Below are 18,798 nucleotides of genomic sequence, written 5' to 3'. Positions count from 1 at the left end.
AGGACAGCTTCATGTTTAGCTAGACAAAGCCAACATTGCTTTTCAGAAGCAGCTGCTGGCAGCAGAGAAGCACCACTGAAAGCTACAGGCATGCTGCTTTCCCAGTTCAGCACAAAGGAGCAAAGGCAAGGCTCTGTGAGTCAGTGTGTACAGCTCAGAGTGTGATGCCATTAAGAAGGCAAACAGAGCCAAGATAGGGAAAAAAATCTCAAACAGCAAGGAGGATACACACAGTTGAAAGGTTAGAGCAGTTCCTACCTCTGCCAAGGTAGATATCTACACCGCCAGCAGCACTACACTACCATAAAGAATTTGTGAAACCTAGTCTTACAGAAAATAATTAGTGTCTCTGTGCAAGTGCAAAATGAAAAAGAAAAGTATCTATAAAATATTACAAGAGAAAGACTTTTATGGCTTGAGATATACACACACACACTTATATACACACACACCTGCTGCTACTGCAAAAAAGTTGTTAAAGCCTAAGCAAAAGACAGTTGTCCTCTCCTTTCAAAACATGAGTGAAATCTTTTTTGAAATCAACTATTAATTTTTTGTTAGCTTCACAGTAAGAACATTAACAGGAGAGACAATCCCACATGCATTATGACCAACAGAGAGAGAGACTTCTTATAACAAAGCTTACCACTTTGATCAAGTTTATATTCTGGAGATCACCCTAGGGTTTTAGAAAATCTCTATGATGATTTCCTGTACCAAGTCGTCCTCTTTGCACAAATGTAACTACCCATAGGCATTAGTTTAAAACTCAAAACCAGATATCTAATAAAGTGACAGTAAATGAAATACAATTATGATGAGAAAATCTATTTGCCTGGTTCAAGTTCATGTGTATTCTTGCCTACAAAACACAAGGATATATATTTCTCCTTTGTTGCCAACTCTATTTTGTCCTTACAAAAAAATAAACATTTATATTCTTCTAGCACAGCAATAAAAATGCTCAAAGTTGAGTATTAACTGGAATGGTACTGAGACAAGAAAGAGCAGGTAAATGCAGCTGCATTTGATTTTCCTACCTTTGAATGTTGTCTGCTTTTTGTAATGTATTTAACAATGCAGAAATTCAGCAAAAATAGTGGCCCAGAGCAGTCAGAGACACTCTTACTGCTGCTAGGAAAGATACTATTTTGATAAACTTCTTTTGTTTCCAAATGAGATCTCCAAAAGCTGGACAATAAGGAAACTAAGTATATCATGTTAAAAAACTAAACAAATTAAAAGTAGCATTAAAGTGTTTCTGTGATTTTGCTGTTTAAAGTGACTTCCTTGTCTGCTGCGCAGAAAAAAAAATGAAACAACTGGACACAAATAAAAATGTCAGGGGTAAACAGAATTGCTAATAAAGGAATAAATGCAATACTAAAAAAATTTAAAGTGCCACAAACTTGGTGGTGACTATATGCCAAATGGATATTTCTACCTTTATTCTGCCAACAAAAACCTTTTTAAAGCTCACACCAATATACTGACATGGCTTTCCACGACTTGTAGTTAATTTTTAAGCACCTCTAAATTAGTGGAGGAGTGTTTCTTCAACCTTCAAAGAACTTCTGAGAAAGCCAGCAGCCTTGCTTTGTGCTAGAACTATGCAATATTGATATGCAACCCTGAAGTTTTTACTAACATCTGGATGTAGGAGATACACCTTTACTTTCATCTAAAGGAATATATCACTGCTAATGTGTTTTGCAACTTCAACAAAAAGTGCAGGAAGTATAATAGTAAAAAGAATCACTGATCAGTTGTTCAGATACCAGGTTTTTTCTTTGGGCTGCAGCAGAAGTACACACAGCTTTTCTCTCTCATTTCTCACCTTCCTGATAGTTGTGGGCACCATCTGGTAAGGCAAGAAATGGCAAGTACTTCCATTCCTCTGGTAAACTGTGGCTGTCATGTCCTTCTCCAGGTTTTAGGGGAGGATAGGAAAATTCAACCTAAACAAACAAATGAAAACAAAGGGGAGAGAAAGAGAGAATACATTACAGTTACCATACAAGCAAGCCCCTATGATTCAGCCTAGCACTTTATTCCTATCAATAGTATGGGGAAAAATGGTTTTCCTCCAACTAGCATTTCTTGTCTCTTCCTTCAATGCACCCACAGACTGACTTGTGTGGTTTAACTAACAGGCCTTGGGCAGATTTGGCTTTTAGAGTCTAATTCCTTTCCCTCAAGAGAAATGAAAAGAGATCTTCCAGCAGAAAACAGCACCCAAGAGCTGAATATCTTCTTCCCTGTGTGCACAGAGCCAGCAGCACATTGCCACACCTGCAACAACAGCAGGGGTCATTGCTGGGGCACACATATCCTGAAAGCAGATTTGACTTCCCAGCCCTTCAGGTGCTCATGACTGGGTAATGCTGACACATGCAGGCCTCTCTTTTACCCTGCAAGACATTGAATTGTCTCAGAAACTGTACTAACAGCAAAACACTGGTTCCTATACTATGTCCCTGACTGCAACATTTTTTACACAACGCCCAAAAGTATCTCCTTTCTCTTTCACTAAGAAATCCTGCGTTTCAATTTTGCCTTTCATTTAATTGCCATTGTCCTTTTTCCTAGAAATAGGGACAACCTTTCCATTTCTTGCACTACACATCCACCACAGAACCCCACCATCAGCATCTTTACAGTGCAATCTTCTTTTCCTGTGGAGACCTCTCTGGTTTTCCAGCCACTTCCACCAACTCTCTTTCAGACAGCATTTCTTAATTCAGTGAACAAAGTCTAAGCACAGATTTCTCAGTAAAAGAAACTGTTTATTGATACTGCAACTTCTCTCCAAGGATATTTATTTAGTGAGCATAACTAGTGAGCTGTAAAATGTATGTACACATGGAAAAGAAAAAGCACAACAAAGCAAGCATATAAATAATACTTGATGGATAATAAAATAGTAATAATAAAATAGTAAAAATGAATAGTAGTAATAGAATAGTAATAATACTAATAATAACATCAAAAGAAAAAACCTGTGAAAGATGAAAGTACCAAGGAAAAGTGAAATTCTTCACCTTAACACACGATGTCACTGTCTGCAACTGTTGCCAACTTGACAAAAAGGTACAAAGGACAAGAAAACACCAGGAGAAATCAGCCTTGCTACTTGTATCAATTTCAAGTTTTCTTATTCCATGTTATGGTGGGTTGACCTTGTCTGGACACCAGAAGCCAGCCAAGGCTGCTCTATCACCTTCCTCCTCACTTGGGTAAGGGACAGAAAATATAATGAAAGGCTCATGGGTTGAGCTAAGGGCAGGGAGGGCTCGCTGACCAGTCACTGTCATGGGCAAAACAGACTTGGCTGGGGGAAATTAACTTTATACAAATAAAACAAAGTAAGATAATAAGAAGTAAACCCAAATCTTGAAAATACTTTCTCCCCACCCTGGGGTGGGTTAATCCCTTCCTGGACTTAACTTTATTCCTGATTCTCTACCTCCTCCCCCAGCAGTGCAGAGGGATGGGAATGGCTCATGGTCAGTTCATCACATGACGCTGTCTCTGCTGCTGCCTCCTCCTCAGAGGGAGCAACCCTTCCCCTGCTCCAGCATGGGGGCCCTCCCCCAGCAGACTGCTCCATGAACTTCTCCCAAGTGAGTTCTTGCCACAGGCTGCAGTTCTTCATGAACTGCTCACCAGGGTGGGTCCCTTCCACAGAGTGCAGTCCCTCAGGAACAGATCCCAGTGCAGGTCTCCTCTGGGGTGACAAGTCCTGCCAGGAGCCTGTTCCAGCACAGGGTTCCCATGGGGCCACAGCCTCCCTCAGGCTTCTGCCTGCTCTGCCATGGGGGTGTCTACAAGGAGATCTCTGCTCCTCCATGGACCGCCCTGGGCTGCAGGGGGTCAGCCATGCCTTACTGTGGCCTTCATGGCAGCCCACAGGGGAATCTCTGCTCCCGGGCCTGGAGCATCTCCAGCCCTTCCTGCTTCACTGGCCTTGGTGTCTGCAGGGCTCTTTCTCTCACATACTCTCACTCCTCTCTTCTCTGGCTGCAATTTGCTGCTCTGCAATAACCTTCCTTCTCAAACACAGGAACCCAGAGGAGCTGCCACCACCCCTGACGGGCACTGACCAGCCCTGAGTCTCTCCCTGGCTCTGTCAGACATGGAGGAAGCTTCTGGCAGGGGCAGCAGCTTCTCTCAGAGAAGCCACCCCTGTAACTATGAGGAATCCATAGTGTCTTTTAAACAAAATATGCCCCTAAGAAAAAAAAGATTTCTAAATGAGAGACAAACACTGGAATTAGCATCCATACAAGGAGCAGAGAAACTGTCTGCCACTTAGTATGCACATACAACCTGAGAATTCCCTGCTATCCTTTTCAAATCACCAAACTAAAATGGTAGATAAAATTAAAATGGTAGAAACGTCACATAAATGTCTGCAGTATCATACCTTTTGCTGATGTTCAGATTCAAAGTGGCTGGCTGAAAACAATGTTTACAAAATTATTACTAGAATCTTGCAGGAGTAACTTTAGCAATAAATATAGCACAGTTACTAAGTTTAAAACACAGATAGTCAAGGAGCATCTACACTTAGGTCCTGACTTGGGTATTTTATTTCACTGCATGGCCAACAGAGAGGGATTCAAATTCACCTCTGGAGGAGTTTCTTTCTAACAAATACAGAAGAAACCCTGAGTTCCCTTAGATTCCAGCAAATACCTTCAATGCATCATTCCTGACAAGGAAATACTTTAAGGATTTAAGACATCATTGCTTCCAACCACCTTCAGAATTACCACTGTATTTTGCACTGCAGCCAAATAATGAATTAGGAGACAAATTTAAAGGAACGATGCGTAAGAGGACTCAAGCTCCATGAAAAACATGTATTCAGTAAGGAACACTCCTTTTTAAAGAGCAGAATAAAGCTGAGAAATCTGGCTCCTGTGTTCTTTTTACAGTGTGAAATTTAACGAAGAACTACTTTGTTCTAGCTCACAATATGCTATCAACACCTCTGTTGCTATCAGATAATCCCAGCAACAGGGATTTCTGCAGGTTCTGTCAGTTCCAAATTCACTAAATTGTACAGGCATTAATAACACTGATGATAATCTTGTTTTCTATTAGTTGTCTTCTTTCAAAAACCGGTTTTATTATAAATCTCTGTATGCATGTGTGTGTATAAGAGAGAAGATTACAAAAGTAGTTTTAGTTTTGATTTGCCTGAGTTAAGTGGCCTTAAATACTCTATTTTACACTTTATGATAGTCCTGATTTACACTATGACATACTATTATTTCTCCTCCTCCCCAAGAGGACCCATATAGGACATACCCTGGTTTCTAAGGAGGAACCACATTCACGTCATTTAATAGAATTGCTGCTGGTGAAGTACCCAAAGCATGGAAGTAACAAAGAAACAGGAAAAGGAACAATCCAACAGCAGGAAGAGCAGGCAATGCCCTGAAGCACTTCTTTCCATCCTTCCTCCAACTTAACAGTTGCCAGTGATGAGAAAGTTTGACTTTTTGATATCAAATAAGCAATCATTGCAGGTGGGAGTCATGTCAGCTGAGTGTATGTCAAAAAGCAAGATCTCCGAGGCAGTTTTCTTAAGCATTCTGCAAAGTCAGAGAAAACAAACACCTGCAGAGGGTGATTCATCTGATCTGTTTCTTTTGACCATCTCTGAAGAGAGCTAGCTCTAAGTCTAATTTGCAGATGACTGACTTAATGCAAATGAAACTCACCCTAACTGTTCTCCATCCTCTAGATATTCTGCTTGATTTCTCCAGCTCAATTTGCAGACTTGCATCAATTGCAGTTAGGAATCCTTTGCATGGAAAGAAACCATTATTTCAAAACCAAAGTGCTATAAGAATATTGAGCAGCCTTCAAAAATGGCTAAAACCTCACAGTTTTTGAAAATTAACTGAGCAGTGCACATGTATAGAGGTGGCAATAATGGGGTAAACAGAATTTCAGTTCTATCAGTTCTGAGTTTTCAAACAACTAGAGTCTCAGCAAAACCCTTCCCAGCCTGTGTGTGCAAATTACAGAGCAGTGCTCCTAGGGAGGGCAACTTAAAAAGTTATATTCTTATCATTTTCCATCTTAAACACAAGACAAACCATGACATGGGGAAGAGATGGGACTACTGAAGAGACCTGTCTCATACCTCTTTTTCACTCTCTTCACAGAATGAAGAAAGAGGAGCTCATTTTTTATTTAAATATAACGGCTTGTTATGTAAATCCATCCACATATGCATGTGCATGCATAAACATGCACTTAAATGTCCCTGTATGTCATTAATATATGTATCACTACAAAAATGCCGGCAAATATGAGAAATCAAATGTTTTCATAAAACCCAGTAGTGAAGAGGAACAAAGATACACACATAAGTTTTTAGAGCTGACTGCCAGAGAAAATTTTACAGGTTTTTGCCACCTTAATTGAATTAAAGAAGACTCCTCAACAAGATGAAATTCAATTCAAAGCTGAACTCCTGAGAGACTTCAAAATAAACTACATAAAACATGAACTAGTATCTCCATGCATTTCTTCCTCTTCCAAGCATCAGGGATCTCCGTTCCAGCTGGAAATATTGGTCACGCCTGTCAAGGGGTTTTGATGGCAATGCTTTTTGCCTGTGCAAACTGTCATGTTCTCTAAGCAGATGGGTCCTGATGGATTTCAGAACTAAAAACAACACAGAATATTATCTTGAGGTTTAGGGGAGAAATAAATAACTGTGCTCTTCACTACACAGAATACTTCAACTCTTGTAAATCATCAAGATTGATTATTAAAATAAAATCTAGTTTATAAGAGCTCCTTAAACAGAAGTACAACTGAATTTCTGGAACTAACATTTTTTATTTTTCTGGAATTCTGCTGCATTAACTAACCTTCAAAATGCAGTTTGCATTGAACCTAACAGTTTGGATGCAAAGCACCAATGAACACACAATTCTAGTGGGGAGAAAAAAAAAAAAATCAAGGCAATTTGGTTTTGTTCCTTCTCTTTAAAGGTACTTCCTAGCCAGAATAAATTTACTACACATTCATTAAGTCACAGTAAGAAAACATGAGGGCAGACAAGGAAAAATACGTTTAAGTTTCTACGTCTAGGAATTAACATGATAGTTGTTTAAGAAAAATGCATTGATAGTGTCTTCGACTAAATTGCAAGTACACAATAAGAAGAGAGGTTTAAAAAGGACACTGATAAAAAAGGGATTTCCAAATATATGGGCATGTCCAGCTAAACTATTGCACTCAAACATTTGACAGGCAGTTGGCATTAATTTTACACTCAGGTAAGCTTGTTCTCCTTATCTGTAAAAATTGCTTGCAGTGAGCACCAAACAGTGATAATTTAAAATGTTCTAGCAAGTCAGTACAACCTTCCCACCCTGCTCACTTCATCTACTATCACATTTGAATTATAGTCACAATATAAGGTCTCCATTTTAGTATAACAGGTATTTTGGTAGATTTATCTTCAGATAAGTTATGAAAAAACATCTGGACCCAAGTAAGTTTTTGCATTGATACAATGGAGAGATTATTTAATCTCAAAAAATCTGAAATCTTTAGAATGACAGTGTTATTTAAAGACCCAGAATACTTTCAGTAAGTTATAGAATCTAATTTACAGGAAGCAAATCCATTCCATCCTCTAAACAATTGCTTTGATTTCTCCCATTGCTTCAACTGCAACAAACAGGTTGGATAATTGCTTGAAATGAAGAAAAGGAGATCAGCAGAACCCACTAATTACATTTCTATTTAGAGAATCTTTTCCTTTCAAAAATCCTTACAACACAATTAATTTCAAGGATACCAGCCCTCCTCTCCAAAAAAGAAAGGCAGAAGTATGCTAAAGAGAGTATAACTATGCAGCAGTAATCAAAAAACCCCAATAGATAAAAATTACACCTAAAACTTGATACCTCTTTATAAATAAGTCAGTATTTGTTCTTCACTCAAAGTAGGGATTTCTAAAATCAGTTTTCATAATTTATTAGTCCTAGCATAGCCAGACCCAGAGAAGAACAGCACAGCAATGACCTTATCTGAGTCACCATAACAACTGCAGCACACAGCCAAATGAAAATCTAAGAGCATTGTTTGTCTTTCAGCACTAAGAACTATTTATTACTTATATAACAATTGAATTTAAATTACAAACTTCTCCCATATTTGCACAGCAAAACCAACAGATCAGGATCTGCAAGCTGAAGAGCCCATTCACATGACAATAATGCCTGTGCAGTAATATAATGACATCTAACAGCAGAGTTTTAAATATATGTTATAGATTTATATAAATATGAATATTTGTAACTACTATGTATAATACATGTATATATGCATGCAAAAATATATATGAAGTATACATATAATATATACTTACATAAATATATATTTTAAATACACTATATACACAAATAGCAACAGCAAAAGAAATCCCTGTATTACCAGGAGGCAGGGCATAGTTGCTTCTATCCTTTCAGCTCCTGAAGCTGGTACTTGCTCACATTTCCATACTGCTAAAGCCATAGAGTGGCCACTTACACAAGTTTTAAGGCACCATCTGTAGGTACAATATCACCATTAAAATTTGCTTCAAAACCTCTGACTACATTAGCAAAGCTCTGACTCTTACTGAGGCCCTTAAAAGATAAAATAACCTGAAACACCAAAACCTTTGTTTTCAATGCCATGCTAGCATGTATTCTAAGCACTCTTTCCAATTATTTAACACTTTATTTCTATAGTCATACGGTTCAAGCCCTATATCAATACTGTGCTTTGGAAGTTTGGCTCTTATTAGTCTCTTCAAAGAGACACACACACTCTGCCCAGAAAAAGAACTTAATACTACTGCAACCATTCCAGCCAAGGGGACTTGCTAGGGAATTCTGTGCCATGAAGACAAGTTTTATACATTACAGAAAGCAAGAACTCATACAAGATGAATACTGGCAAGAGAGAGCAGCTTCCCTGATTAAACAAGTGAGGGCACCCCAATCTCTACCCCTAACAAAGATGCCTGTCCAACCCAGCAGCCAGGGCAGACTGGAGTCAGCAGCAGCCAATTGTTCACCCACAGATCAGCTCTTAATGCCCATCTTGGTGCCCACTGGCTCTTGATGAGCACACCCAGCCACAAGGACTGTGGCATTTCCCCTCTCCAGGGACAGCACTCACAGCTCACACGAGACTCAGGCATGCAGCCTTTCCTCAGCTCGGCCGTGGCTCCAAATAGCAAGGAGGTGGCAACAAGTTGACAAATGCTACACTGAATCCACCTTCCCCTGGGAAAATGTAAGGACCAGGACAGCCAGCACACTTCTAAGCACTTGGACTCATGGGTTTAGAAACAACCATTGAGTGTCACACACCCAGCACCTACTGCTGAACCAATGCAGTCCAAGCGAGCCATCACTTGGCCTTAGGAGCCAACGAGCATTCAGGCTCTTTGCCACAGGACATCTGAGGGGCCCAGAACTGCTCTTAGTCAATTTGCTCCTTCCTCACAAGTTTCAACATCAGAATTACTCCTGAGAGGCAGCAAATCTGGTTCACTGCCACACATGAGGCTGAGAAGGTGCACAAACACAGTAACACAATGAAGCACAGAACACACCACTCTGCTCTCAGTGACCCCAAGGAAGCAGGCAGCCAGCCCCATGTCCTGCCCCCCAGCATGCTGGGGCAGCAAGGAACTTGCTTTCACATCTTGTACCCACAACTTGCTTTGCTTTTAGAAACAGCATGCTGCCTAGGGGTATTAATTCAGCACCTCATACAAGCTATAAAATGGATTACCAAAATTAGGCACAGATCATGAATTCAGGTGATATTAGGACAGGGAACACAAAGTGGAGACCTGCAAGTTCCAATTTACTCCTGCTGGAGTGACCTCTGTTCAGTGATTTTATAGCTTTGAACCTGCCTCTATTCTACCTGTATGTAAATTACATTGCCACCTCTAGTGCTAAGAGCCCAAGTCACTGTCTGAAAACATTCTGAACAGGGAAATGAAAGGTGCAGCAGAAGTACAGAAATACATGCTTTATTGACTTGGCATTCATTCACTTATTCAAGAGAAAGGCTGAGATTCCTGGCACAGGATATTTAAATAGCTAGTCAGATGTTAAGACACAAACAAAGAACAGACAAATCATAAGATGAAAGTTAAGTATGGTGACTATGGGAAGCATTACATAACTGCAAATGGGTATTCAGGAACCTTCTCTCAACTTGCATATCAGGGCAACTATGGAAAAAATATCCAGTATGGAATCCTTCCTTCAGTATGGAATACTTCACTTCCCGGGCAGCACTTCACAGAAGCAACTGCAGGATAATCAAAGTAAAGGGTTCTTTGAAAAACTAGACAAAGAAACAAAATAAAGAAACAAACTAATCAACCATACCACAAAGTTTTTCTTGAACACTGAACACCAAGTATTATATAAGTGGATTCAACAGTTATGCAAAAAATGGAACTCATCATTAACTCTACACAAGAGATCAGAATCTGCAGTATTGTTTACAGAAGTACATGTGTACAGCAATTCATTGTGTATTTAAAATTATTAGCACCCCATGCCAATTAGAGTAGCCTTACAAATAAAAGCTAAAAGCCTCTTTAAAAGTTACAAACTGTTGAGCATAAAATCCACATATTTTAGACAAAAGATTAATCTTTGATACTTGATGTATGCTATGATTAACTTTATTAGAAGATTTCATGCTCATAGTGGTCCTTTAAAGTGCTTTAATATTATTAAAGCAGGGAACAAAATCAAAGGAATTGTGCTAATGTTTATAGGTTATCATCAATAGAAATAGGAACAAAGCAATTCAGCTTGATTCCAGCTTAGTTCCTTTTCAACTTATTTTTGTTTCTGTTGTTCCATTAACAAGATCTTGTTTAATCACTAGACAAGATTACCTATTGCATAATACCTGCATGCTGTGCTCCCCTGAAACAAAGACACTGGGAATTTAAACACAACAAAGCATACACTTCACTTGCATGTTTAAGAGCATCAAGCACATCTAAGAGAATCACAGCAACTACTGGAGTGACAAAGATCAGGAAGGGAAAAAAATAATTCTCCAGTAAAGCAGAGTCTTAGAAGAAAGGCAGCAAACAAAACAGGGACTAAGGCTGGAAAGTTTTCCCCTGAAACTTCCCACCCATGGAATCTATGGAAGAGAACAACTTCAGTATTTCCCTCTTAAAAAAACGTGCTACAATCAAGAGTGCAGCAGACCTGGAAACGTAGACAGGTTCACAAGAGCTGATAAGAAGCGCAGACTGACCTTGCTCATTATTTAGACATCTCCCAATCCTCCAAAGTCAAGCCTAAGTTGCCAACATTTCTGCTCAAAGACACCTTCCCAGGCACCTGGGAAAAAGGCCATGTGCACAGACTGCTCAGGCCATGTCAGGTGCCAATTTCTGCAGATCACAACAAGCACCACCTTCCAGAGCTCAAGTATTTGAAGCTCTCAAATGATGATCACATACACAATTCAGGAAGAATTAAAGGACATTCTCCCCTCTCAAGTATTATATTCAGGCTCCTCTCTTAAACTGGGTATCAGCTGTTTCATTCCTGATCTTAGGTTTCCTTTGCATGCCAAGAAGAAAACCTCTGGTCAGGCAAGAGAGGGGGACTGCTCTTCAAGCACAGTCCACCCAAAAATAGTCTCACACATACAAGCACTCAGACACTACTTTGGAGAAAGCAGGCATCACATTTATGCTATGAAGTTCAGTACCTTGAAGATCCTTACAGCAAACTTTAGGATTCCATGGAAATTTGCCTTTTGGTATTTACAGTAATCCCTTGCCATGTCTGTGGGAGTTTGAAATGTCATTCTCCACAGAAGTACAGAGAAGTGGGTCAGGATACACTGCCATTATTTCACAGATCAAAGATCTCAGACAAACAAAACCGACCAGCAGCGCGAGCACTCCAGGACACATATGGCACTTCCTCATTTTCCTACGACTCACAATCCAATTTTTTTCCCACAACACAGTAAAAAGTGCATATATTAAAGAGAGCCAAGAGTAAAGTGGAATAATTTTAAGCTCTTAAGAGGGTACATGAGACAATGGTCACCTGCTGCACAAGGTCAGCAGTGATGTGCTCAACTGCTCAATTGAGCAAGTGCAAAAAAGGTGGGCCTTGCACCAAATAAAGTGAGATTCTGTGTGGCCTCACAGCTGGTGACACAGTGCCTGAGTTCACTCAGGTGTGATTAGCTTAGAAGCCTTGCAGCATCAGGAAAAGGCAGGTCAAGCACTGCAGCAGCAAAAGGACCATGCACTTCCTAGGCAACCAGCCAGGGGGTTTACAGGGATTTGTGCCTAGCTCTCCTACCCACAGGTTTTTCCAGCTTTGCTGAAATGTTTCCATCCTCTCCTTTACAAATACATCAGCTCTCATTTTAACTCTGCCTTCAAAATGAGTTATTTCTAGAGTACTCGTGATATTTTAAGCCCTCCTACACCCTCAGAGACTATTATCTCTCTGCTTCTCCATGTAAATAAAGCTTGGAGACAGAGCTAAAGTGACGGTCACAGCACACGTGATCACAACGGGAGAACTGCACCTCAGGACTTTCAGTCTTCTACCATGACTATAAATCAAAGGTCTTTCCGTGTACTTTCTAGTTAAGGTCTGTTCAGGTTGCATTTTTGCTAAAGACTTTTACTACAAGGTAGATGAGGAACCTTCCACGCTAGTTAATGCTTTCAAAAATTAAAGCATTGTAAGGCAAATCAGGTGCTTTATCGCTTGTAATGAGGGAAAGTATTTTATTATTAAAAAAAAAAACCTTTCTCCTTTTCTGCTCTGAAATCACTAGTCACCACTACTACAGTTCCTCAAAACTACTGAGGAATTTGTTTTCAGCTGCTCCAGTAGAAAGGTACAATTAGTCCTGAATCACTTGCCACTCTACACTGCAGCAGATGAACAGAACCTGCTGCAGTAGGTAATGAGCTGAGCAGCTACAGACACCCCAAAACACATCACACCATTTCTGTGGCAGACTTACCTGACTGTCACTTTGTGCCCCAATGTTTTTGTGCCTTGAGTCCTACAGACCCTGAGAAGTGTGTAGAACTCCTACTACACCAAAACTGTTTCATATTTACGGGCAAGAGTTTGAGCAACTATGAAGCACTGGTTTTGCTGTTACTTTTTCCTGAGGCTATTCCTCTTATCCATAGCAAAGAGGAATCAAAAAAGGAATTTTTAATGTTTGTAATTTCATTTCATTATTCAAAACATGAATATTGTTTCAATATTCATTTCAGATGCATAAAGACCATGATTGAATGCATACTGCCCATGAGTTCTGCCCACTGTGGGACATTTACTATTTAATGACTCACTGAGGAAGGTTCCCATAATAAGTCAGCTAGCACTTACAAAGCCAAGAAACTTGTCACCACTCCTGCTTCCTGCCAATTGCCATTCCCTTCCTTAATGGGCCTGTTGAAAGTGTGTCAAACACTAGGTGGACCTAGCAGTTTGCAGCCAAGTTTCTCCTCCCATTCTCTGGACACTGCCATAACTACCTCTAATCCTTAGCAAAGAGACAGCAACCAGCACTGTTTGTATATCTCCTTGGATTCACAGTTCAACTCAGTAACTCCAAAGAAACAGTATGGCAATCTGCTCATGTAGACAAACAAAAGCCTGCAGGTTCTCCAAACATTTACTCCATACTTGCTAGAGAAAACTCCTCCCAATGTGTTCACAACTTTTAGTGCTTTCCTTTTCAGATAACAGAAAGCCTTCCCAAGAGTGAGTGGCAACTCCCAAGCTTTTAACAACTGCCTAGGTAACTGGATCTCCAGACTCAACAATGTACACATGGAAAAACTTCACTTTGTATCTTACATTCCAGCAAAAATGACCCCCAGTTAAACAGTCACCCCTTGAAAGGAGCATGAGGAACAATTGTGGCACTCATACTCCCAATGCAAAGGCACACAGAGATTCTCTGACTCTCCTCTTTCAAAAACAAATGCATATGGATTGTTTTTCAAGTCTGTGAAAGAAAAAGATATTCCTATACATTTCCAAACGGCACATCAAAGCCTTTACATGATACACACTTTAAGTTAACCAAAAGGAAGAGCTGTATATTTCAAGTCATGAAGCTTCAGAAGCAAAGGCAGCTAATGAAAGAACCTAGCATCAAGAAATCCATAGAAATCCTAACCTCACATGCATTTCCTAGTAAGACTACAGAGAAAAGAGGTGGGAACAGAAACTGAAAGGAGCCTTCTCAGGCAAACCAGGTGGATTCCTGTTAGGCAGCCTAGCTCTATGATCTTTCCATCTTAAGCTTTCCAAATTCACTCTGAGTGATGTCCATTTGAGCACTGCTGTAGTGCTCCTTGCTTTTCTGCACTTCACAGTTTCAGTATGCAGTCTGCAGCACACGCTCAGACAGTTCCTATCCACTGATTCTTGTGCCAACACTCATTTAGATTAAACATGTGGTTTCTCTTCCTCATAGTTAACTTTCCAACAGTTCTTGGAATGTAACTACATGTAAGGCAGTGTTTCAATGAACACTTCAAAGGCCATTATCAATACTTTAAAGGTCATTGAGAGCAGCCCTGTGGAGAAGGATTTGGGGGTGAGGGTTGACCAAAAACTCAACATGAGCCAGCAACGTGCACTTTGCACATTGTAGCCGAGAGAGCCAACCACATCCTGGGCTGCATCCTAAGGAATGTGGCCAGCACGTCAAAAGATGTGATTCACCCTCACTGGTCCTCTAGTGCCCTTGTGTCTGTCCTCTGCAGCTGTGCATCTGGCAAACAGAACCTGTGAAACAACTACCTCAAAAGCAACCCACCAAAACAAGGCTTGCTTTTTTGGTCACCTCAGTTCCCCATTTCAGCTTCCCACAACTGCCTCTGCTCACCAGTTGTGAAGAGGCAGGAGAGGAAAAGGGAAGAATGTGCCCATACCTACAGAGGTGAATACAGCCTCCAAATCTACTTTGTTAGCCCAGCTAGGGAAGCTCTTCTACATTCTCCTTTAATACAGACTGCCCAGGGACTACCTCATCCAGTTCTGGAAGAGAGAATTCAAATCCCTTTCTCTGAAAAGTGGATCAGAATTTACATGCATTGATAAACATTTTATCACACAATAGGATTACATACATTGCCATTCTTGCCCTCAAATCACACTACTTTGGTGACTTAGCCTTGATCACACGTGGTCTCATTTCTCTTCCAGGCACTTCTCTGTGTCAATTCCCAAGTTTATACTGTTATTACTTATTCCCATTGCACAACTTCATAAGGCACCCCATTTTTATCAAGCCAGTATTCCTTATTGTCCAGCTCTTGCACAACTTTCCAGTTTTCCTTTGAAATACTGATTCCTCAAGTTTGCTTATCATAGTTCAATTTTATGGTGTAAACAATACCAGCACCACTTTTAATCTTGAGAAACACTTCTTGCAAGTACCTTTCAAACCAATGGTTCCTCTTCTGACTCAAATCTGTTTCTGCTTCCTCTCCTTCATACTACTCTTTACCCAAGTACCAGCTCTTGCACTAATTCTCTTGTATCTCTGCCTTAAGAATAAGTGTGATCTGTTATCAAGTTCCCAGCAGATTAGAGCTACTCCATTTCTTTCACAGAGAAAGGAATTCAATCACTTATTCTTACAAAAGATGCAGGTCAGTCAAGCATGATCTATCTTTAGCAAATGCACATAGGACCCAGTCTACTTAGTTTCATGTTGTTAATTAATTCTTTCCTTCACAAATTCCCTGGAGTCTTGCATACTACTGATGTCAAACTCATTAGGCTATAGCTGTGCCACTCCTCACCTCCAGCTCTTTCAGGAAACGTTCTCCAGAGTTCAGTAAAAAATCTGCCAAGTCAGAAGTAGGATACATTTAAAATTAGATTCAAGCCTGGTTGTGGTTCTACTGCTGTCACTTTATTCCTGCAGTTCTCCTCCCTGTGACTCAGCTACCTTGTCCCCTTCCCAAACTGCCTTCCTCTCCAGCTGCTCCAGGTCATTTCTTGAGATAAAGAAAACTTCAGTTCAGAGGTATTCCAACCTAATTTTTGACAACTTCAAAATGTACTTCTATAAACATTTTACTGGCAATAAAAAAAAAAATCAATGCTACTAATTTATAGTTTAGGGGTTTGTTTGGGTTTTTTTCCTTTTTTTTCCTTGCATCAACACCACTTAATGTGCAATAAAATTAATACACACTCCAGAAGAACAGAAGAAACAAAAGCCTAGGTCTTTTCCAAGAGGCCAACAACAAGGAGAGGGCAAAAATGTGCTCTTCCTCCTACAGATATCCAACTAAGGCTCATCTTGTAACAGTGTTTGACAAGAAAGTGCCTGATAAATATCACAAACCTCACAACCCAGATGATCTAATTACTTCACAGGAACTGATCCTGTGAACATCCACATGTGAACAGCACTCAGACACCCTGAGGAGAAAGGATGCACTTGAAAACCATGCACGTGAACACAAACTCATGAAATTGAGTTATTGCACCTTAGCCTCTGAGGAATTGCGCTTGGATTTTTTGTTGAAGCAATAATTTAATTCTCAGCTATCTTGTGTGGAATGTGTTTATGTCAGATGAACCCTTGCGTAACAATAGCCATCACATTGATTATGTCTTGGCAATTTTTATAAATGCCAAGAACTCGCTACGGAAGAAGACTCACTGGAAATCCAACATTATGTCTATCTGCTCTTGTCATAGCAAAGCAACTGCGTGGGCAGCCCAGCTGGGCAATCGCATCTCCTGCTTCAAGGGTTAAAAAAAATTTAAAACAACCACAACATAAACCAGCTATGAAATACATGACATAAAATCCTTCTAACCTTACAGGCGACATGAAGCAATCAAGCATCTATGAAAGCAGGGAAGAGACAGGCAAAGAAAACTTAAATCCAGGACAGGCTTATTACCCTAGGGCTGTTTGGTACAAGATATACCTGAGCACTCAGTGATGGGCCGGCAGGGATAGAGGAAGGTAGATTAAAACACCATTTGGAGTCTTTTCCTCAGGATTCTCTGTCTGAACGCATCAAGCACGCACGACTCGAAACAGACACGGTGCCACGGTGCCCCTCACTCCCGGAGCTCCGCCTCGCTGCCGGCGGAGCGCCGAGGCGGGGCGGGAATGGAGGCAGCTCCATGACCACGAACTGCCCGGGGCGAGCCGAGTCACGGCCCAGCCAGGCATCCCCCGGCCAGGGGAGGCCGCGGCCAAGCGGGGCCTCGCCGGCTCCCAGCCCGTCCTTCACCGCCCCCTGAGCAGAGCGAAGCCCCCCGGCCCCGCGGGACGCGCCCCTCCGGCGGCGGCTCCCGCAGCCGGGCAGGCGCCGCTCGGCGCGGGGGAGGGGACCGCGGGAGGGCCGGCAGGAAGCAGGAGCGGAGCGGAGAGGCGAGGGACACCCGCACCCCCTCACCTGGCAGCCCTTCTTGTGGTGGAAGCCCACCACCACGATGTGCAGCACCGGGCCCCGCTTCTCCATGGAGCAGCCCGGCGATGGCCGCGCCGGAGGATGCCGCCGTGCCCGGGCTCTCGCTCCGCCCCCCGGGGTCCGGCGGGGACGCAGCCCCGGCCGCCTGCGCTTCCGCACCGCCGGCCCGGGAGGGCGGGCACGGCCCTCAGCGCCGCCCTCCGCCCAACCCTCCCGGAGCTCAGGGCTAGCCAGCGTGGGAAAGGTCTCTGCGATCGGCGAGTGCCGGTCCTACGGATTAGTGGCAGCCCAGAGAGAAGGCTTAGGAGTGTCTCAGTACAGTTTAGTCAGGTTGGTGGGTGAAGGTTAAGACTGAGGAAAAAAATCAAGGAAAAGCTTCTTCCCTCAAGGGGGGAACCTCCAAGAGGAGAAGGCTCAGGGGGCTCCTCATGGCTCTCTACAAGCCCCTGAAAGGAGGCTGTACCCATGCGGGGCCGGTCTCTTGTACCGGGCCTGCAGTGAGAGGGCGAGAGGGAATGGCCTTAAGATGAAACTGGGGAGATTCAGATTACATATTAGAAAAAATAATAAATCAGTGTTAATGTGTTAAGGCATTGAAACAGGCTGCCTAGGGAGATGTTGGGGTCACCATCCCTGGGGTGTTTATGAGGCCTCTGGCTCTGGGTGATGTGGGTTAGGTGTTAGAGTGGCAGTGCTGGGTGGACACATGGACTGGATGATCCCGAGTGTCTCTTTCAACCTTGATGATAATTTTGAGATTCTATAAACATGTCTTAGCATACCCTAGAAAGAAGGCAATTCTAAGGTTTGTCCAAGACTACGGGCAAATTTAATGTGAGAGAAAAAAAATTTAAAACTGTATCTTACTGCACTCACACCATGCCACCTCTTTAACACCTTTGTTGTGATTCAATTCTGACTGTTTGAATCAACAGCATTTGGTAGAGGCTGTACTCTTAATAATTAAAATTCTCTGGGGAAATTTGAGGAAGATAATCTTTTTGAAAGAACTATAAAAGAGTAGTGCTTAAAGAAAATCTCATCACTAACACAGTACCCAGGGGCTCAAATTATAACAATACAGCATGCAATCGCATATTGTTTTTCAGCTTCAACAGAAATGTTATAGAAAACATATACTGCAGGGAACACAGGATAAACTACAAGGAGCAATCCACCTGGCAAAGGAATGGTTTCTTATTAGTATTAGGCTCTTACTGACAGTTTACTATCATTTAAAACCAGAAAATTGCATGCAATATTGGCCA

At 41.6% G+C, this 18,798-nt stretch overlaps 1 protein-coding gene across 1 annotated transcript in view; it reads right to left on the bottom strand.

Moving 5' to 3' along the window:
• The window catches only part of AVL9 (AVL9 cell migration associated), a 38,154-nt gene extending 20,469 nt beyond the window's left edge, over positions 1-17,685 (bottom strand). Inside the window, exons 1-2 of the mRNA XM_058803949.1 lie at positions 17,516-17,685; positions 1,838-1,958 (exon numbers count right to left, since the gene is read on the bottom strand). Of these exons, the coding sequence (XP_058659932.1) occupies positions 1,838-1,958; positions 17,516-17,581 (187 nt within the window). The 5' untranslated portion in view covers positions 17,582-17,685. The remainder of the gene's footprint in view (positions 1-1,837; positions 1,959-17,515) is intronic.
• Between the last annotated feature and the right edge of the window lie 1,113 nt (positions 17,686-18,798).

Source organism: Ammospiza caudacuta, chromosome 1, assembly GCF_027887145.1.
Source record: "Ammospiza caudacuta isolate bAmmCau1 chromosome 1, bAmmCau1.pri, whole genome shotgun sequence".
Lineage (NCBI taxonomy): Eukaryota > Metazoa > Chordata > Aves > Passeriformes > Passerellidae > Ammospiza > Ammospiza caudacuta.
This window is presented reverse-complemented; position numbering and strand designations above follow the sequence as displayed.